The sequence below is a fragment of the Amblyomma maculatum genome, chromosome 1, assembly GCF_055883805.1.
Source record: "Amblyomma maculatum isolate TAMU_Amacu chromosome 1, ASM5588380v1, whole genome shotgun sequence".
NCBI lineage: Eukaryota > Metazoa > Arthropoda > Arachnida > Ixodida > Ixodidae > Amblyomma > Amblyomma maculatum.
The window spans coordinates 178,197,407-178,219,698 of NC_139344.1; the positions used below are offsets into that span (position 1 = coordinate 178,197,407).

At 43.0% G+C, this 22,292-nt stretch overlaps 1 protein-coding gene across 2 annotated transcripts in view; it reads left to right on the plus strand.

The window, feature by feature from the left end:
• Nucleotides 1–22,292, plus strand: part of LOC146204984 (uncharacterized) — a 46,638-nt gene that overhangs the window by 19,524 nt on the left and 4,822 nt on the right. For both annotated transcript variants that reach the window (XM_084589658.1, XM_084589657.1), the window contains exons 5-7: nucleotides 1,073–1,221; nucleotides 1,289–1,423; nucleotides 9,218–9,412. In XM_084589658.1, the coding sequence (XP_084445784.1) occupies nucleotides 1,073–1,221; nucleotides 1,289–1,423; nucleotides 9,218–9,412 (479 nt within the window). The remainder of the gene's footprint in view (nucleotides 1–1,072; nucleotides 1,222–1,288; nucleotides 1,424–9,217; nucleotides 9,413–22,292) is intronic.

Here is a 22,292-nt window from a genome sequence, read left to right on the forward strand (position 1 = left end):
TCTTCCTGCGTGGCGGCGAGGGTGCCCTCCGGTTGCCGAAACGCCAGCTCACTATGAGCGGTGCGTGCATCCCAAGCCGAAACACAGTCACGTTTTTTTCACACGCTAGCGGTGTCAGCGTCCTTGCTATATGTTCGTGGCGCAACTTTTTTATGGGCCTACGCGCTGCCTCCCGCAACCTCCCAATAACTTAATTGCTCTCTTCATATCTCCAACCACAAAGCTTCTTTTATGACAGCCAAAAGCTGTTAGTGGAGTGTTTCTTGAAGGAATACGTGTGAAAAATTAAAAAGGTTGTCTGTAATTGTACATACATGTCTTGCTCGAAGTCTTTACCTCAATCTATCGAAAAGGTGAAACAGCTGATGAGCTGCGCTCAAATTTCGCATTAGGAAGTAATGTAATCGTCGGCAATTTTTTCTTAGGCTCACCGTTTCTAATTTTTTTCTGACGGAGAGTGACTACTCATGTTACAGTGACAGAGTGAGCTTGTGAAATTTGTAAGAAATGAATGAGCTTGTTGTCAAGTAAATGGACACAAAAAGAACATTTAAATAGTATACTTATACCGTGCTCACGCAAACTGTTAGGGCACTAATTTGCTGCTATTCTATGTTTTTTTTTCAATATCGGGTAGCAGCGATGACTCCTCAACCCGTGCAGAAAAATTCAGTTATGTTTCAGCAGGATTGGAATCAGCCACAGTTGAAGTTGGCTGTAAGGGTACTTTAAATCTATATCGTATTCAAAAGCACTTGACTCGATTGGGTTAAAATGCTTATGTGATAGTGGTATACTTGGAGAAGGCAATTAACATAAACTTCTGCTTTCACTACTCAGCTGGGGGTAGCTACAGCACCTTCACTACACTGAATTTCTTGCCTAGGGACTTGGCTGTTCCTGTTTCCTCTTATTGACGGCCAAGTTGCACTTGCACATTCAGTGATGCGCATTCTCACTCTTCAGTAAGGACCTGCTTTTTATTTGTTTGTCCCAGTGCATTATGGGTTGTCATTTCTGCGAAGTAATTCTTCTTACTTTACATTGCATATATTTCTGCTCTCATTTTCAGCTGTAACTATTGACATGATTGAAGAATCGTCTGCTGAAAATCCAGTCTCCCCAAGCACCTCTGGAACGCCAACTACGGTCATGATTATCCAGGAGGATGACACAAGGTCACTGGCATCTGATCCAGGCCTCATGCTGAAGACCCGTGAAGTAAGCCAGTACTTATTGCATCTGTCCTGTCTACTTTGCTTGTACTAAAGATGTGTTACCCTTTCAGGAAGACCTTGCAGAGAAAAACATCTTTCTTGAAAAGCTGCTAGATGACTTTAAGGGGCAAATGGACACTCTGAAAGCAAAACACAAACACTCTCAGAGTACATTGCAGCAAGAAATTATCTCCTTACGCCGCCAGGTAACAATTCATTTTTGTTTTATTTCTGTACTTCTTGTAGTATTGACTGAAGTGCAATTAATGGTTGAATTTTCAATGCCACTTTTACAGCAAGTTGACAATGTTGTGCCTGGTCTGCTTCTAAATTCCTCAGACTGCACTGCAGTTCAGCAAAATAAGGCTTGCAGGCTTGCATTGATCGTCTCAGGCACTTTATCACGCGTGCAATAACAACAACAACAAAAGTTACCAACCATAGAAAAATTGAATATTTCTGAAAATGTTGAAGAGCAGAATCAGTAATGGTCAGCCCTGTTGCTTCTGTTGTGCAATACAGTAGCACTCTGATTTTGAATGCAGAGGACGGCAGTTCAAAACCAATTTTCACTCAGCACTTTAACTCATTTACAGTAGAACCCTGCTATAATAAACACTTATATAGTAAAGTGAAACTGAAGTCCCAATTCAGGTTCCATAGATGGCTGTACATTTTTTCCCCCTTTATAGTAAAGACATTTTTGATAAAAATCAGTTATAGTAAAGTGCGTCTGGCCACACTTTTCTTTTTTTTTTGAAGGACAAAAACATCGAGTGTTATTTTTTAAAAATTGGTTTTACCACCAGGCACCCCAGCTCTGAGGAGAAGCCAAGTTTAAGTAGGCCTTGAAGCCGTGAGGGAAAGCATGCAGCACCTAGGAAAAGAAGTAAAGCTGGCTACGAATATGGAAAGAAGGTGACACAGTCTGTTCAGAAATAAAAGAGAGTAAAAGTGAAGCAAGTAGAGTAGAGAAGGGAACAAATGGCCGAACATTCGCAGCACGGTACAGCACGAGGCAGCGGTGGAAGGAAGTGAGGCGTGGCATGTGCGGTTTTGTCGCGCTTGACGGTCGCGGGCATTTCTCATCTGTTACCTCTTAAATGACAAACAGCATAAGGTGACGCCGTGTTCATGCAAGGCTTCGGTTTTCACATGAAATCAAACTCTTGTATTCGCAGCCACGTTGCATTCATGCTAAAGGGATACTTTCACTAGAGGTACTAAACTTACTGAACAAGATGTGTTTAGTAAGTAGCCATTTAATTACTAGACAACATCTTCAGGGCCATGTCATCACCAACAACTGATATAGTAAAGATTTTTGCCGGTCCGGGTGACTTTACTATAAAGGAGTTATACTGTATTTGTTTTGAGTGTTTGCATCAAACCAGCCATTTTTCGTTTTTCCACGAGATGTGCTGCCTTTTAGGTTACATTCTGTAGTGGAGCAAAAATTGCTACTTAAACCGTTCAATGCAATGCACAATTACCAGAACAAAATTACTGTTTCCCCTCATGGTGTGTGTTACCTTTTAGGCTGCATTCCTCAGATGCTTTGACGTAAAAATCTTCTTTTTAAAAACATTTCAGGCAACATGAGCGATCATATTTATGTCTTTGACAGAATGGAAATGCATGCAAAACAAGTAATGCAGGCATGCACCAATAATTTTAAGGCATCTTTTTTTATTGATATAATAAAAAGAAATAGTTTGCTGCATTTTGATCGAATATTTGGCAAGAGAGAAATACTTTAAACAACTTAATCTTTACAGGGAGCTCATTTTCATGGTCGTTGCTAGTTGAGTTGGTGAAAACTAGGTCCTACAATTTACATTGTTATGTAAATTGAATCTTTGTCAGTGATTGCTATGGTTTCCCCTTTGGGATCAGTGCCCACCTGATAAAATACACGTTAGTAGGTTCTTGCCTTTTGAGCGTATGTTCCCTATTAACATCTAAACTAATGGCACAAGTCAAGGACTGTTGGTGGTTATCTGAAGGGCTTTGCTGGTGCATTTGCTCAATGCTCATCAAAGTCTAGCCTGTTTTAGTTATATATCTTATTGTGTTGGCAGAGCTAGTTAGATTGCAGTAAGATGTTGTACTATGTGCAGAATTCTTTGCGCTGGCTCATATGTCAACCTTAGCATTGGCTGCAATCTATTTCTTCTCGATGCCCTCTCGCACCCGTGCTGTTCTAAAGAAAAAATGGCTCATCATAGCTGCTTAAGTGTGATGATGATGATGTTTAGCTCATTTTATTGTGGTGGTCCAATTCAGTTGAATCATTTAAGGACAAAAACCGGGTTTGTCGATTCTCAATTTTCAGCATAGAAGGGCATTGCAAAAATGAGATCGCAAAACAGAACATGGGCACTGCAATAGCTTTAGAAGCTGTTGATGCCTTTACTTGTTATGCCTTTTCATTGAGTTTGTGTCACTCTTTCATGGTTACCTTTTTGGGACCATTACATGTCTGTGTGCATACAACCACTCATTTCTTCTGATCATCTGGCTGTGGCTAGATGCTTCTCCGAAGGTGTCTAGGTGGCACACAGACGCTGTGAAGATAAATTGAAATGCATAGTTAACACTTCCGGTTTGGTGGCATCACTTCCCATCTGGTGGGGTCAGTTCTCTCTAGCCAATGGGAATTATTCAGTCTGGCGGTATCATGTCTCCCCATCCACTCTGATGTTTATGACCGATGAAAAATGTTTTTCACGGTGAAACTTCTAATACTGTTGCATCAAAAAAATATTTTGAAGCATTTACAGTGCTCTGAGCGTTAACAGGCTGTACAAAGTTGCCATGGCCACTGTTGATGAAATCTTAACTGCGAATGCAAGAGAGAAAACTTTATTTCAAAAAGAAAAAGAAAGAAAATGGGGGGGGGGGGGGGGGGGCAGTGAGTGAAGTCTTCATTTCAAGACCCCAGTGGCCTGGGCTGCCGCTTTTGCCTGAGCCTACGCTGGGTCACTAGGTCAGAGCATAGCAGAGTGGCCTCCCACTGCGCCTCCGAATGGTGTGTATTAATGTCTGCAGGTTTGGGGCCCGTGCACCCCCATGTGATGTAGTAGGCGGTGGGCTGGTCGTTGCACCAAGGGTACATGTCTGTGTAGTGTTCTGGGAAAATGATGCTGTATTGATGTAGGTTGGAGAAATTGTTGGTTTGGAGCTGTTTCCATTCCCGTGTTTCCTATTCATTTAGCCCCTTGTGTGGAGGGGGGTAAATCCGACGTTGTTCACGTAGGTACTTAGTCTCGCGCCGTAAGCCGCGGGCACAAGATTGCCAGTTGTGAGGTCGGGGATGGTGGCCGCTCGGTTTGTGTGACCTCGAGCTAGCCTGTCCGCGACCTCATTACCTTTTAACCCCGAGTGCCCCAGGACCCAAGTGATGTGATGTTTGAGCAGTGAATTTGTAGTCAATGTATTAGTTGTGTTGTTAGTTGCGAATGCAAGACACTCTAGTCATTAACACTGGTTATTGGTGTGAGCTGTGTGAGTGCAGGTTGGCATTAGCAGGGGTCCTCTACTATCGTCTGGAAAAAAACATACTCATTTGGCACAATATAAGTCTTTTTATGAATTTATCCTGGTACTGGTTCAGTCTTTCTGACTTGTCAATGCGGTGCTTCATTATGGTTCAAGCTTTGTGTTGAATGTAGTGGAAGTGAAATATGTGTAACATTCTATTTGGTAAGGGAATGCAAGGACATGCAGAACGATGCTAGTGTTGACGGGAGTATGAACTAAATTTTAGTGTGAAGGCACTGATATGCTCACCGCCACCAACCAAGAATCTTGTCCGATCTTGTTTGTGCCGTCGCTCTGTTTGGCTAGGCTGTTTCGTGCGGTCACAACCAGGTGTCCTCGAGCAGGTAATTCAAACTAAGTCCAGTGTAGCAGCTCCGATGCATTAATCTCCCCGACAGGTCTTTCAAATTCGCCAGCCAACAGAGAGTGTATGACTGATCAATGAGTGTAGCTGAGGTGGACCGTTGTGTTCTGAACATGATATGTAGGTGGGAGGCAAAAACCACAAATATAGGACAAATACTCTCGGGACACTGGCGACAAATGCACTGCATAAGTTTCTTAAGTTTGTGCAGACAGATTTTTGACATTGTAAAGCACTGATAACCCTGCTGAAACAAAAACAGTATCATCACACTCGTGTGACAGCAGCATTCAAAGTTAAGGCAACAATTGCTAAGGCACGAAGTGCATAAGCAGGTGCTGATCTTTCGTATTACAAGAGTGTCATTGACGTGGAAAATTTTTTCAGAATTCATTACCAATCAGTTTGCTAGCCCGCAGAAAAGTGGAGAATATGTTAAGTACGGTAGCAGTTCTAAGACAATAAATCAGCATTTTAATGCTAGTCATCCATGCCTCAAATATTTGCTCATACACTAAGGCAGAGTAAGCTGAAGTGCCAAGTGTCACAGAAGTTAAGATGCATAGGTGCCAGCCACCTACTTGAGGGTACTACTTTTTCTTTTTACACCTCTGATGTTTCCAGGTGGTGTCACTATATAAATGCAGCGCTGGCATTCGATACTATTGCACCTGGTCCCTGTATTAATGCTGGCACATGGTTAGGAAGCTGCATGGTGTTCCCGTTGCTTTCGCCAGAAACAGTTATGTTCAAAGAGAAGGATCCTACTTTAACCTATTTGCTACCAAAGCCGCCGAATCTATGAAGTGTGGTGGCCATATGTGCAGTCCACTTATAACGATGTTGAGAAAACCTGAAAATCCGATCGTTATATAACCGATTATCGTTATATCTGGACCGGCGAAAAAAAAAAAAAGAAAAATGAGAAAAAAAAAGGCACTCCCACATATTTTCCCATGCTGTACGCTTGCCTACTTACTAGCGATGAGTAATCAGGTTGAACAGTGCTAATCATCATAAAGAGCACTAAACACTTTATTACAGTATACATCAGTAGCCATAAAGTAACTTAAGCATACTTAAGTCAGAAATTCACGCTCGCTTGAGCAGCAGCTGAAGCTTGACAGTCGCTGTGAGCATTGCTTCCAGTAGCGTTTACGCTGGCGGCAGTCTTTTTTGCTTGCACGAAATCAATTAGCGGCTGGATGAACTAAAGGACATCCCCACTCTAGATGATCGTTAAAATCGTAAAGTGCAAATGTCCATATTTTTTCACGAGGCTTCCAATCTTGAAACCCTGGCAAAACTCCCGATGAATCTGCCGTTTCATCTTGTGAGCTGTCGCTCCGTCCGTCTACGTGGTCGTCACCATCTTCCATGGACGCGGAATCGGTGACGGCGATGACGATACGGCCGCAGCAGCACCCTTTGAGTGGCTGCGATTGCGATGATAATAGTGCTCATTTTATTCCCTTTTCGTCGCATATCACCGTTTGCCGCATATGTTGAGTTCTCATGTCACTTTCTTCTAAATATTTTATCTTTTATTGAATATTCAGTCAAATTTTTATGATAAACACCTACCAGGCGGCGATAAATCTATCGTTGTATCCGATGTATCACCGATAATCGATCGTTATATCTGGTCTATTTTTTACATAGGCGCTATGGAAAAAATGATAAATCACAAGAATTTGATCGCTATAAGCTATATATCGTTATATCTGGTATCGTTATAAGTGGACTGCACTGTATTGCCAAAAGCCATCTATTGGATGGGTGGACCGGGCAGCTGTTTGCTGTGATCTGTAAGGGTGTACTTAGGCGGTGCTCCAGGCATATTTATTAGAAATTACTTGTATTTATTGCCAGCAGGTGGCTAAACTTCACTGTGTTGTGGAAATTTTGGTTGTTTTTTTTTCCCCTTCATTGTCGAAAACGGGCATTATGGAAGGTGCTGCTAGTTGTCATCAAAGTTCATCATCATCATCATCAGCCTGACTATACCCACTGCAGGGCGAAGGCCTCTACCATATTTCTCCACTTAATCCGGTTCTGTGCTAGCTGCATCCACTTGACCCCTGTGAACTTCTTAACCTCATCCGCCCACCTAACTTTCTGCCGCCCCCTGCTACGCTTTCCTTCCCTTGGAATCCAGTTTGTTACCCTAAGCGACCATCGGTTACACAGAGTCTGACATGACTGCAGAGTCCCGGTAGCTGCAGAATTTCTGGACATGCAGGCTTCTAGTAGTATCATTGCACCAACATCTGCTGTGGACGTAGTGCAGTGATAGCTGTCCCACAGTGTAAGGGTCCCACCTTCAGGTGGTATGCCTTGAAGAATAGAGGCATGCCCAGATTGTTTGCACAACCGTTTTGCTGAAAAATGTTTTGTGCTTGCAATGTCTTATATAAAGTCAACGACCGATTTTTCGGACTCTCAACGGACCGCGAAAATGTTCGAAAAATCGGGCAATCTGAAAAAACAAATGTGCACCAAAAAAGCTCAATTTATTGTCTATTATTGACTTTGAGGCCGGAAAAAGTCATGAATGCCTTTCTGCACCACACTGCGCTTCTGTGCTAACAGGTCCGCCTGAATTTCGGCGACAGTCGTAGTGTCACTGTAAGCCGACAAAAGGGTTGCGACCGCTTGCATTAGCTCAGCTTGCGTCGGCTGCGCTGCTGCAGGTGAGTCATCGTCGTCATGGCTCTCAGACTCCCCAAGCAGTTGGCAAATAAGTTCTGCATCTGCGAACCCAGCATGCAGTTCCAACTCGTGGTCCACGTCTCTGAACTTTGAAAACAAGACGGGCGATGGAATTTTGACACTTGCAGTACGAAGGTCGTCAATGAGCTGCTCACTGCCTGACAGATGCTCGACGACGCTCTCCTCGTCCAAGGCAGCCAACTCGTCATTCAGCACAAATCCCACATAGCGGAAGCAATTGTGCAGTTTTGTGGGTGCCACTGACTTCACGCATCGGCAAGCATACTAAGTGCTCCAAACAAATTGACAGAGTAGGTTTTCCCTCTGTCGAGGCGCACCACCACCACCAACCACTGGATCACAACACCGACTCCGTTGAGTGCCTTCTCGCTGCCAAGTTGCACGGAAAAAAAAAAAAAAAAAAAGAATAAAAAAAAAAGCTCCTTATAAGCTCCAGAAACAGCTTCTTGAAGAAGTGAAGCCGATTCAATTAAATGCGAGCCACAGTAGCGACAGAATGTAGTTCTCGCATAAACACGACCATGGCTAGGCTTACTCACTGCTCGGCAGTGCACGTGAAACGCATGGCAAACACATAAAGGAACAGGCAATCGAAGTGATCAAGCTAAACGAAAAAAAAAAAAAGCACTTCAGTAGCGAGCAGCGATGTTCCGAAAGCGGAAGCTGCTAGGCAAATAATATAGCCTCGATCCAGCTTCAGTTTAGCTGAGGAGCGGCACGGAAGGCCGGCATCGGTTTCGAGGCTATCGAAGGAAAAAGTAAACAAGCAAGGTAGTGGCGACGCTGCTCATAATATGTGGCAGTTGGTCCAGCTGACACTTAGAATGTCCGAACGAGCGAGTTGTCCTCCCTAGAGTGTCTGAAATTTTGAGCCGCATAATATATTGACTTTATGAGGTATGTCCTGGAGCTGAGAAAAAGTCCAAATAATCAAGCATGTCCGAAAAATTGGTCATCGACTGTACTGCACTTTATTGCACACAAATAGCTTCACTCTATCTACTTCTGGGCATCTGCTCTGTAATTTAGGGAATACTGCAGTTTTAGTTTTGTGCTAGTGTTCATTTTCATGTGCATACAATTGATCCATGTTTTTTTTTTTAATACATCAGCTCTTAAGATATTAGGTATATGACTGCAATATCTTTTTATTTGCAAAGAAGCTGCTAGCTCTTTAAGCTATCTTTAGTAAGGTAATTTTACTTCTTTATTTCACATTGTTTTAGTCTCTTGTCACAGTATGAAGCTTAAAGCCTTTTTTTGGTTTGTGTAAATACAGAAGGTAAAGTCTACTTCTCCCTTTTCCTTATATTTATTGTGCGAAAAGTGCTAATCTTAAATGCTGTTTTATTTTTGCTAGCTTGAAAGGAAGAATGCTGAACTTGAACAGTTGAAGAAGCAACAGGAAGAGGTGCTTTCAAGCAAGACACCACAACTGAACAGCTCTCTCCAGAAATTGCTCAAAGCCATGCAGAAACAACATGCTGAGCTGCTCATGCAACAAATAACTCAAGCACGTAATGAGGCCTTTCAGAGTGCTCTAACTGAACTTCAGGCAAGTGTCCTGTTCACATTCCTGTTTTCTTTTTCACATAGAATTGACATAAAATTGAACATCCACATTGCAGGTTTTTCTTTGATAGCTGAGTTCGAAAGAAAAATTCAATGCAGAGTGTTATTTTTACGAGGTGGTCATGAAATTTCAAGCGCTAGATTAGATTTATTTTGTTAATAAAGGAGGACAGTGTACTATTTTGGCCACTAATGCAACCACCAGCGGAAGGATTCTAGTACAGTAAACCCGCGTTAACACGAACTTGCATATCTCGAAAAATCAGTTAAGTCGAAAATTTTCCATGCCGCGCCTTCACCTCCCATAGGTGCTGTGTATTACCTCCTGTTTATTTCGAAGCATTTTTCGGGTGTAATGCGGATATCTCGAAATTTTTACCGGAAGGACCGAAGGCAAATGTCATTACCAAATGGTGATAGGGGCTCCGAGCAAGCGCTTTGTTCGTATACTAGGTGCCGAACGCGGTCACATTCAAAGAGCGAACACAAAATTCCCGCGGACGCAGCTGTTTTTTGCCTTGGGAGCAGTCACGTGAGCGCTGCTCGCGCGTGGGGGCTGATGGGTCTTATTGGGCAGTTGGTTCAGCCAGTTCAGCGTGGTTCGGTCAGCTGCCCTTCGCATGTGCATAGTGGCAAGAGCAGTTTAGCGATTGTGTGGTTCTGTTTCGTCGCGCTATGTGCATGAAGCATTGATTGATTTTTGTTATGTATGTGGTGTCCGCAACAAAGTTGAATCCCGAGGCGGTGACCAACGGCTTTTGCAATGCGTTCAGCAGCTCGAGGATGCTTTTATCAGGCCGAATGCCAAGGCAAAGCAAGCAAGCATTATTCAGTGCTGCCTTCCAAAATTATAAAATTCGGTTTTTCTGAGAATACTTTTGCGTTTATTTCAAAAGCTTCCCTTGTGCAGTGGAGCGTCAACGGGTGCGACGGGCTGAGGGCCGCCAAAGCATTTTCGCTCGTTGCTGCAGCACTCAGGTTCTGGGTTTTTAGAAAATTTTGCGTCGCCCAGTAGCAGCTCGCGAGGCAGCCAATCGCAGAAGGCTTTGGGCTACTCAATTTTCGGCCGTTGTTTTTTTTTTTTTTTTCCCTAGCAAAGTTTGTTTTTTTAGTCCGGTTTGAGCGAAGAACCTACAGACGCTCACTTCGTCTGATTCATGCATATATGGGCGCATCAAGATGATTCAGTAGAAGTTTGGTAAGGTAGTAAAGGCTAATGTGGCTAGGTATTGTTAATTTTCAAAAGGAGCTGGAGAAAGCCACTGCTTGCAATGCAAGTATGCATCACTGTGTAGCAGCACACCATTGTGCTGCAACATTTTTTTTTTTTTTAAATGCGATCAGTAAAAAATTTTATCAGTGGTATTGTATTTCGAGCTGTGTAGTGTTAGAAACGGGATATAGCGTAACTGTACTCCCTGTGACTGAATGACGACAGGGTAGTAACAAAGCAACGCTGAAAATGTGCCTCCGTCGCAGGGTCCTGTAGCTCCGTGCGGTGTGCACCAGCGGCAACGACAGGCGTTGGCAGCGGTGTTGCGCGACGGATCGCCAGGGGTTGTCGCCAGAAAGTTTCGGCATTTTGCTTTAACTCGAAACTCTGCTTATCTCGAAATTTTTTCCAGATTTTATAACTTCGAGTTACGAGGGCTGCCGGCGGCAAATAATACTACCCAAAAGACATTGTGACCCTGTAGATAACAGTTGTGAGCTTGAGAACAGTGATCTGTTCTGATCAGCGTGCAGGAAATTTTTGGGGAGCGAATGCGAAACTTATCGAGGCATGGCTGTCGACGTTCCGGGTCAGTTTGACGTAGTTTCACTGTCAGTGCTAAAGTCTGAAGAGCTGAATTTGTCTTCAGAGTCATCACTGCTGCTGTTCGCATTCAAAAACAGGCCGCGCAGCAGGAGCGTGCGACTTGTCGCCATGATGTAAACAAGGAGCACCGATCACCTGACTCCGGAGACCATCTAGATGGGTGCGGTACGGCGGAAAAATTTAATCAAAAGCAAAACTGAAAGAAGGGTTCCTCTATTTCCTATTGGATGATGCCACTTGTCAAGGAGCGCTTCGAGTAGTTTGGCAGCGGTGCGCGAACGAAAAGCAAGCCTCTTATCCATTCTGCTTTTTGCAGTGTCAAACGCCTATACTGCACAACACGCGCTGGAGCTGCCTTGGACTGCGGTGGCTAACCCTGTCTGCCTGATCACTGCAGATCATCGGCGATTCCGGTGCATAATCTGCGTCCAATCGCCGTGTGACAACTGTCTTCTGCTGCCTTTAAAACGGACAGCATTCCTGGGACTACAGTAGTTTGGCAGCGGTGCACGAATGAAAAGCAAGCCTCTTATCCATTCTGCTTTTTGCAGTGTCAAACGCCTATACTTCACAACACGTGCTGGAGTTGCCTTGGACTGCGGCGGCTAACCCTGTCTGCCTGGTCACAGCAGATCATCGGCGATTCCGGTGCATAATCTGCGTCTAATCGCCGTGTGACAACTGTCTTCTGCTGCCTTTAAAACAGACAGCATTCCTGGGACTGCAGTAGTTTGGCAACGGTGCGCGAACAAAAAGCAAGCCTCTTATCCATTCTGCTTTTTGCAGGTGAGCGATTGAACTTTTTATTGCTTAGCCCATAGTTTCGTTGCGCACTGCTGCCAAACTTGAATTTTAGTGTAGTGGTTTTTGTCACTCTTGTGCCATGTCGAAAGATAAAGAAATAGCGAAAGCATTCAACGATTTCAAACGTGAAATGAGAGCTGAGCTGCGTTTTGTCAAGGATAGCCTAAAGTTCTACAGCGACACTTGTGACGAGACGAAAGTTATCAGCTCTGAAATAAAGGCACTAAGAAAAGAGTTTAGTGAGCTGGTAAGCTGCAATGACAATTTGAGAGCCGAAAACAAACGTTCGGCTCTAAGGGTTGAAGAACTTGAGCAGTATGGTCGCCTAAACAACCTAGAAATCAAGGGTGTAAAGTCAGATGTTGAACCCATCGAAGTGGTAGAGAAAATCGGCTAGGTCATTAATGAAGAAGTTTCTGCCATTGACATTAACACATGTCATAGAATCCCCACTAGCCGCAAAGATGAAACCAACATCATAGTCCGCTTTGTGCACCGAGATAAGCGCCATGCATTTCTTTCCAAGGCCAGAAAGCATGAGCTGTCTAATAAGGAACTTGGCTTCACGGACACAGACAGCGGGCGTATCTACGTCAATGAACACTTAACCTATGACAACAAAAAACTGCTAGGAGTGACCATTGCTCGAAAAAAGGAACTCGGCTGGAAATTTGTGTGGATGAATGGCTGCGAAATTTTCGCACGCAGAGATGAATCATCTGACAATCAAAATCTCTGCAGGACCTGATCTGGCTAAAATGGCTAATTAGGTGTTGACTTATCTGATAGCTGGATTGATATCTCATTGACATGGACAGCCCGTTCCATTGCATTCATTGTGATACACGATGCTTTAAAGACAAGTTTGCCACTTCCATGGGAAGATTCTCTGGCATACATATTAACGTTCGTAGTATGAAGAATAAACGTGACAGTCTTGATGAGTTTTTTGGGTCATTAAATCTGCAGTTTGATGTGCTTTTCTTTACCGAAACTTGGTTAAAATCTCAAGATGATCATTTGTCATTCAAGAACTACCGGCATCATGTGTTCATTTGCCCGAACATAAGAGGTGGTGGTATTGCAATATACGCGAAAAACTGTTATCCACAATCTGTACTAGAAGACATTTCGATGATAGATCCCAATGTCGAGTGTTTAGCTCAGGGGTTCTCAAACTTTTTTGCTTGGAGGAACCCCAAAAGCCTTCAATAAGTTTCAGGGAACCCCCCCCTCTCGTTTTCACTTACCAGCAATGTTGTCGAGTGCATTTTTGCAAAGAGAGAGTCGCAAAGGATGTTTATTGCACAGATTAATGAAAATACTAATGTGATGGGTGGTACTGCTTCCCTTTTAACAGCAAGTTAAAGCGTGGCTCAGTAGCACTCAGAGCCAGTCTCATATCAGCCGGGTCAAGACGGCTCCTGTGCTTGTTTTTCAGATAAATGAGGGCTGAAAATGCCTGTTCACATGCATATGTAGTGGCAAAGGGAAGCAAAATGTCCACTGCCCTTTCAAAGAGGCATGGAAACAGTGGAGCAGTCCCCATCCAAAATGTCACTAAACCTTCACCATTAAATTTCTCTTTGAGAGCAGTGCTTGCCCTGAGCTCTAGAAACTCATTCTCAATTTCAACACTGTCAGTATTGAAAATTGTCACATCAACATGAAAAGGAGATACCAGCCATTGGACTGTTTCAACTTCTGGGAAGTACCCAGCTAGGTGAGTCCTGAGAGTGCTCAAGTGTGCTGTGAACACAGACATATCAGCAGATGAGACTTCACAGCCACTAAGCCTTTTGAACGGACTAAAGTCACCTTTGCTCACGCGGCTCATCCAGCCCTGCAGTTTGCTGCAAAATCCTTTGATTTGCTCAGAAGCACTAACTAAGGTGGTTTGTTGGCCTTGCAAGCTCTGGTTCAATGTGTTGAGATGCTCGAACATGTCTGCAAGATGGGCCAACCTTGCCATAAAAGAGCTCTGCATGAACGGCTCAACTAGTGCATTTTCTGAGAGAAATGTGGCCAGCTCACCTCGCAGGTCGAACACTCGGCTCAACACATTGCCACGCGACAGCCAACGCACTTCTGTGTGTAGTAGCAGGTGTTCATGAACTGCGCCCATTTCATTACAAAGTGCCTTGAAAAGACGAATGGCTTTCGGCTTTGCTTTGATGCAGTTCACAGTTTTCACAACATGGCTCATGACAGCCATGAGATCGGGGCTCAGTTCCTTCGAGACAAGGGCTTCTCTGTGAATCATACAGTGTGTGAAAACAGTGTTGGCATTTACTTGCTTAATTAAAGCTATTAGCCCTTTCACGTGCCCCGTCATCGACTTCGCATCATCCGTGCACACGGCTATGCATTTGCCCCATAGGAGCCCCGTTTTACCAAAAAATTTCTTTAGCGCGTCAAATAAGTCCTTTCCTGTGGTAGTTGTCTTCAATTCAAGGCAACACAGAAACTCCTGCACAATGGCGTCATTGGAAATAAACCTTGAAAATGCCACAAGCTGCGGGTGCCCAGAAACGTCTCAACTCTCGTCCACGGCGATAGCAAATTTTGAAGAGCTTTTGACACTATTAATTACTTGCTCTTCCACATCCAATGCCATTTCGCGGATCCTCCGGCCAACGGTGTCGTTTGAGCATGGAATTTGCGCTACTTTTTTCGATTGTTCTCCAAGCACAGTCTTCACCACATCCTGAATACAAGGCATGATGAGGTCTTCGCCGATAGTGTGCGGTTTCAGTTGCTTGGCGATCCTGTAGCTGAGGAGGTACGACGCCTTTGTTTTGCCGAGAGATGGTGCCGATTTCTGCAACAAGATACGCTAATGTCAGAAACGCAACTTCTCTATCGTAGTTAACAAATTTTTTTACCTGGTGGTGAGAGTCCAGTTTTTGCGCATCGAGAAGTAGCTTTTTTCTTTCGAAATACTCGACTGGCCTGTCCTTGAAGGCCGGGTGCTTTGTAGCCAGGTGACGCGACAGCTTGGCCGGATTCATCGAGCTGTTAGCCAAAACCTCGCAGCATATCACACATTGCGGATTTCCTCCACTTTGCGTAAAGCCATATGCAAGATAGCTGCTATCGTACAATCTCCCTTTTGCTTTCTGGCTCATGATGCTAGGGCGAAAGTACTGCGTGTTGAGAGCCACCGGCTGCCTCGGCGACATACGAGCTTCTTTTTGCTTGTCTAGGCTTGGCTTGGCTTCGCGACGGCAGCATGGGTAGTGCCATCTGACGACGACAAACAGAAGTGCTTATAAAAACTAATGGCCTCCGAGATTACGTCCGCACGCGTGTTTCAAAAACGCACGCAGACGTGATCTCGGAGGCCACAGAAAACGGGTAGGCGCGTGAATTCGATCGTATGCAAAAAGACGTCCGCTGTCGACGCCTGGTAACGTGGGCGTGACACGCAAGATTGTTTTTTTGAGGCTATGAAGAGTAAAAATTAGCTTTAAAGAACCAAGCGCTGTTTGGTTCGCACGCATACACTAAAAATTAACCTGAAACGGGGATCGGCCGGTGAGGGTTCTCGCGGAACACAAGAAGACAGCCCGCGGAACCCAGTTTGAGAACCCCTGGTTTAGCTGTATCATTGTCCGATATCATTGTGGTTGTGATACACAGACTTTCTGCTGGGAAAAAACTGCATTTTTTTAAAGTTTCTTGAAAGTTTACTGCTCTATCTTGCCAATTTCCGGTTGCCTTTTGTAATAATGGGCGATGTTAATATTAATCTAATCCATGATGATTGTAACAAACATGAACTCAATAATATTATAGCATCTTATGGTTGTATAAATGCTATATCTATACCAACTAGAGTTACCATTGATACAGCTTCTCATTTGGATGTTTGTGTCACAAATATGATATCTCCTCAAACGGAGGCTGGCCTGTTATCTTCTGAAATTAGGGACCACATCCCGATTTTTTGTTTTCTTCCTATGAACCACAATAAAATAGTACCCAAAAGCACCGAGAAGGTAACTAGGGATATTTGTGAGACAAACCTTTTTAAATTTCGAACTCTTATTTAAAACACCAGTTGGAACAATATATATTACATATCTGATGTCAACTTGTCATATACTACATTTCTTGCAAAGTTCACTGAATGTTATAATGCTGCATTTCCTTTAATTCAAGTTAAGCAGAGCTTCCGAAAGTCCAGAAAGCCATGGGTCAATAAGCAGTTATATAAACGAATACAGGTTAAAAATAAAATGTACTATTAACTTTATATGCACTCATGATGCAAACCTTTTTACTGAGTTCAAGAAATTCCGAAATAAATTAAACAAAGACCTCAAGGCAGCAAAAGCGGCCTACTATATAGAACGCTTCTCGAGAATATATAACGACCGCAAGAAAGTTTGGCATGAGATAAACGAATTACTAAACAAGCACAAGTGCAGAGATAATGCAGAAATTCTTATATCTCATTCCAAGACCAGTGGAACTGATATAGTAAACACCATAAACCACTTTTTCATTGAAGCTGGTAAACCCACTTTTGATCAATCTTTATCAAACCCCTCCATGCGTGACTTCATTGAACCTTTATCTAATTCTATTGTGCTGTTGCCTGTGGTTCCACAAGAAGTAGCTCTTTATATGGTAAAATAAAAATTGATGTTTCCGCCGGCCATGACGGCACCAAAGCTATACCGTTAAAGTATGTATCGGCATCAGTTTGCGACATTCTAGCTTATCTTATAAATCTAACTTTCACCAGCGGTGTGTTTCCAGATGAACTAAAAATAGCCTGGGTGTGCCCAGTATATAAAGGAGGAAATAGAAATGATGTTACAAATTATCGACCAATTTCTGTATTATCTGTATTTTCTAAGGTATTCGAAGGAGCCATTCATAGCAGAATGGAAAAGTTCTTCAGTGCTCATAATAAAATTAACCCGTCCCAGTATGGTTTCTTAAAAAATAGATCGACCGAACAAGCCTTACTCGCTGTTAAAGAGAAAGTTATTGGTAACATTGAGTCTCGAGCATATACACTTGGTTTGTTTTTGGACCTCCGAAAGGCTTTTGATTTCGTGCAGCACGAAATTCTTTTAAGCAAACTAACTGGGTATGGAATACGAGGCACTCCCTTGAGCCTGCTTAGAAGTTACTTGAGCAACTGACCTCAATATGTTAAATGCAATAATTTTGTTTCAGATTTCTTGTGTGTTACTGAAGGTGTGCCGCAGGGATCTATTTTAGGCCCACTTTTATTTTTAGTTTACATAAATGATGTTTGTAACATACCTGATTCATTTGATTTGGTCATGTGTGCTGATGATACAAATATATTTTTCACAGCCCGAACTCTGCGAGATTTAGAAACTATTGTAAATGACTACATGGTAAAATTGCACGCTTGGATGCAGGCAAATCAATTTAGTTTAAACTTGTCTAAGACCAGTTATATTATTTTCAGACCTATCAACGCCCCAATCCATTACTCACTTGATATAAGGTATGCTAACAAACAGATACAGCAGGTAACCACTCGGAGGTTTCTTGGTGTCTGGTCAATGAACACTTATCCTGGAATACACATATTTCTAAACTTGCAACACATATTTGTAGCTGAACTGTTGGCTGTCCCTACAGGACCAGTGACCTTTTACCTGTTTCATTAAAAGTATCTATGTATTATGCTCTATTTTTTCTAAGTTATCTTATTGTGCACTGGTGTGGGGCACCACAACAAATAGCAATTATCAGAAGCTTTTGATTCTGCAAAAAAAGGCACTCCGGGCTATTGAGGGCTATCATGGTAGACCGGAACACTTACCAACATCACCTCTATACCAAAAACGTAATCTACGTCAAGCTAACCGAATCTACACATACCGCTTGTTACATTCATAGCAATAGGCTTTTCTCCGTCTCTCCTAACCGATTTCCTACTAAATACCCTCTCAGGCTACACAGAAACCTCGTCCCAAAAACAAGGACAAATTACGGTAAACAGAAGCTTAATTACCAGATTCCAACTATTCTCAAAAAACCCATCCCTATGTTCAACGTTCCATCTCTCTAAACGCAGATTTAAAAGAGACATAAAAAAGCAGTTGATACTCTCCGAAGTGGAATAATTGTTTTAGTCTGGTTTTGTATTTGGCAAATGCAAATTTTTATGTTATGTTACTGTACAAGTTTTTTTTTTCCGTGTTTTGTGTGCCATATGCTGCTGTTTCTTTTTGAGTGTATAGTGTACACTGTTTCTTTTTTTCGGTTTTACTCCAGTATGTTTAATTACCACGTTTGCTGTAATGCTCTGTTATCGTTTGTTTTCCGTGTTAAGCGCTGCTGTGAACTGTATGGGGAACTGTGACCCCCGTCAGGCCTAACTGCCTTTTGTCGCAGTTCCTTCTTTCATTTTTTGGAAGAGAAATAAAAAAAGAAAGAAAGAAACCAGGAAAATTCGAATCGTGAAACCATCGATAGTGGCCTATCAATGGAAATAGGCGCGGGCAGGAAAATGTTAAGGAGATCAAAGTCAAAGTAGCTGCGGCTGGTTGCATTTCATGTTTGCTGTTGCAGCTTTTTGTGGGTATGTTTAAGGTTAACCAGGTCACCTGTTTGCAGTGCAAGTTAGAATCCTTTGTGTGCTTGAAGCATGGAGGTCTCAGCGTCCAAGAACAGATGTTTGCAGAAGTGATTGCAATTTTTGTACTTCTGAATTTCCCTTCTTCATAACATCGAAAAAAGACTAATGTTTTGCATTTTGCACAGCGTGTGAATGTGATGTCAGCGTGTATCGCGGCGGCAAACATGACGTGCAACTGAAACTATAACTGAATTCCACTCATCAATGGATGACGCAACCCTTCATCTTCTGCTCATAAAAAGCAGTCAGTCTGGACCATGCTTTGAGCAAAACCATGACAACAGTTTTTTTAAACTAGCCCTATCCATCCTTCGGAATATTGAAACCTTGAATGTAGCATAACCCCCCCCCCCCCCCTTCTTTTCACAAATAAAAAATCTCAGTTTGTAATTTCACCAGGTTAGCAGGTATGGCTATGAAAGGAAATGGAGATATTGCAAGAAATGGACATATTGCGAAAAGAAATCCTTTCACCTATCATCAACTTAATTTGTTATACCTGTAAGACCTACTAGGCAATAAATACAAGAGCAGGGAAAGGCAGTACTGTAAACTCTCATTAATTCAGCCTTCAAGGGACCAGAACAAATTTTTGAATTGACCGAAAGGTCGAATTATCGAACGTGCCTGAAAAAAATGCTAGAAAGCGTTTGCATTGCAGTTACCTTATCTGATGAATACATGCATGAAGATTGCCTGCATCTGAGATGAAACCAAGGATCAGGTGATTTTTCCCGGTTTCGTCAAGTACTTTGCTTTACGCTCATTTTGAGGAATGTTGAAGAATTGTTCAAAAATCATAAACCCCTCCTCTACCCCTTTCGCAGTGCAGAAATGTTGCAGTGGTGCTTTTTCACAAAACACCGTAACTTTTTGAGGATGCCTCACCGCACGCCTAAGAGAAAACATTGCCATAAACTGTGCAGTGCAGTGCATGCTGGAAGCAGCATGTGGATGCACATGTGGGATATATGCTTAGGCGATAGACTGGTGAGATGTCATCCCAGAATAAAAATAAAGAACAGGGATGCGCCTGCCAATTTTTAAAATGGTGTGGTTGGCTGAAGCACGCACCTGATAGCAGCTGCAGGGTGGCATGAAGCTGAAGATAGCGAAACCAAAACTATGAAATTGAGTTTTATTTTGAAAATGGCAAACTTCCAGCTGTCATTGTACCTGCCATAGCATGCGTGGAACATGCAGGTGCCAGTTTCATGCAATCCTGGTTCTTGGAGGTTTATTTCTGTGATTGTTGACTCCACGAGTTGTACCTTGATGCGATCTTCCGTCCGAATTAATGAGCATTCGACGCTTGTGCTCACATGCAAGTCGGTCGGGACTGTGCTCATTATATTATTTATCCAAACTTCTGAATTAACGGTGGTCAAATTAACAAGATTTTACTGTAATACCTTGTTGCAATTATTTGATAATGATCACAGTTAAAAATATCTGATAACACAGTTTTATTTACTGATAACATGGAAAAGAGAGTTTGCTGAATGATGCCATGAAGCATTGTGTTGTACCTACAGTAGAAACTCATTGATAAATTCTCGGTTCAAATGATTTCCTGTTTCATACGCTTAAATTCGCAGGCAGTAAAACATCTCCCATATAGATACAATATTTTTCTCTCGGTTTATACGTTTCCGGATAATACGATTTTCCAGTTACTACTTTCGAAATTTCAGCACATTGTTGTACAATACTTTTTGCGATCAACTGGGCACGTGCTAATGCTCGCAAGCGCTTATGACATGAAAAACAGATCAGCAGCGCTCACTAGCCCCAGTTGCTTTCTTGCAGTGCCCAAATGCGAAGTGGCAAAGCACGAAAGAAAGTTAACATGCAAGGCACACATTTCCACGAAAACATAAATTCACAAGGAGAAATGCGGTGGCTTCTTTTGCAGTACCTAAGGGGCATTGAAATGAACCATTTGATAACTACAACTGTCCACTTGTATACGAGGGGGCAGGGTCGGAGGGATGCAGCATGAGCAAAAACGCGCCGGCTGTAAGCCATCGTGACGGCTTCTCCACATATTGCTGGTGTAATGGGGCGAAGCATTTAGAAATAACCAAGGAAGCTATCCCAGCTCGTTTTTGCCTCCTACGAACCAGATTGGTTATTAAATCTCTTCTGTGTTTAAGACAACGCAAATGCGGACTGAATTCTGTAAGAAATCAGAAAGGAGCTGTGCATACTGGATGTCTATAAATGGTAATGTACACTTTTATGCAGGGACAGTCTCAATTCTAAATGCGTTTATACCTCATTGAGCAGTTAAATTTTTCAGAATTAGGCAGTTCGGATCATATGTATTCCGGAATAATGCGTTTTTTTTTTCCACATTTTTTAAGAACATATCAATGAGGTTTTACTGTATTTTCTTACTGGACGAGTGATGTCAGCGGCTTATTATCGGCAAGGCACTGGCAAAGTGCAACAAAACTGCTCTTGAAACAAACGGAAAAGCAGGAACTTGTGGAGCAATGCTAGCGGGACCATCCTTTCCATGCCCCATGGAAACAGCTGAAGTCAAAGCTTTGATTGTGGAATGCCACCCAAACTGTAGTGTTTACAACAACATAAAACTCTCATGCTCGCGCATATCAAATTCGGCAGACCGCAAGCCCCGCCGTGGTGGGCCTAAACATTAGCCTCAACCGTGTGGAAGTGAAGTCATGCCATTAGGCAACTTAATATATACCGTATTTACTCGCATAATGATCGCACTTTAAAAAAAAAACGCAAATTTCTGGGTGCGATCATTATGTGGGGTAAAGTTTTGCAAAACATTTTTGAGCACCGAAAACGCAAACAAGTTGCTGGTCAGACGTCTTGGGACAGATATCTCGATTACAGCCAAAAATAAAAGTTGAGTAAGGCTTACCTTTCCGATAAACACGCACATTGTAAAAGCATCACATGAACTGCACGATGCCCATTTATTTTTTCTCGTTCAGTATTCTAATCCGAGTCTGAATCCTCGCCATCCTCGCTTTCATTGCTGCACAACTCATCATTGGAAACGGCAGTGTCGTCGCTGGGAGCATCTTCACAATCCCACAGAAAGTCATCTTCTGTTCCATCCGACGTGTTCGATATGCCTGTCTTCTTGAAGCTCTTGGCCACTACCTCGTCGGGGATACTGCTCCACACTTCTGCAATCCACGAGCAAAGCATCTCCACGGATAGCTTTCTAATCTTTCCGCTTGGTGTCAAATCATGCTGTCCCGTCGCCATCCACTCTGCATAAAGTTTTCGAACATTGTCCTTGAACGGTTTGTTCAGCGACACATCAAGAAGCTGCAGCAGCAAAGTCAGACCCCCAGGAATCACTGCAATGTCCGTGCACAGCTCTTTAAGCTTAGCACGCATGCTGTCCACAAGGTGACCCCTGAAACTGTCCAAAACCAGAAGCGAGAGAAGCAGAAGTGCTCCTGGTCTTCGTCCCCAAACAGTCAAGCTAGTCGACCATCAGGTCTGCAGTCATCCATCCTTTCATTTGTGCACGTATATGGATGCCACGGGGAAAGTTTCCCTTTGGAATAGTCTTCCGTTTGAGGATGACGTATGGTGGCAGCTTCCGGCCATCGG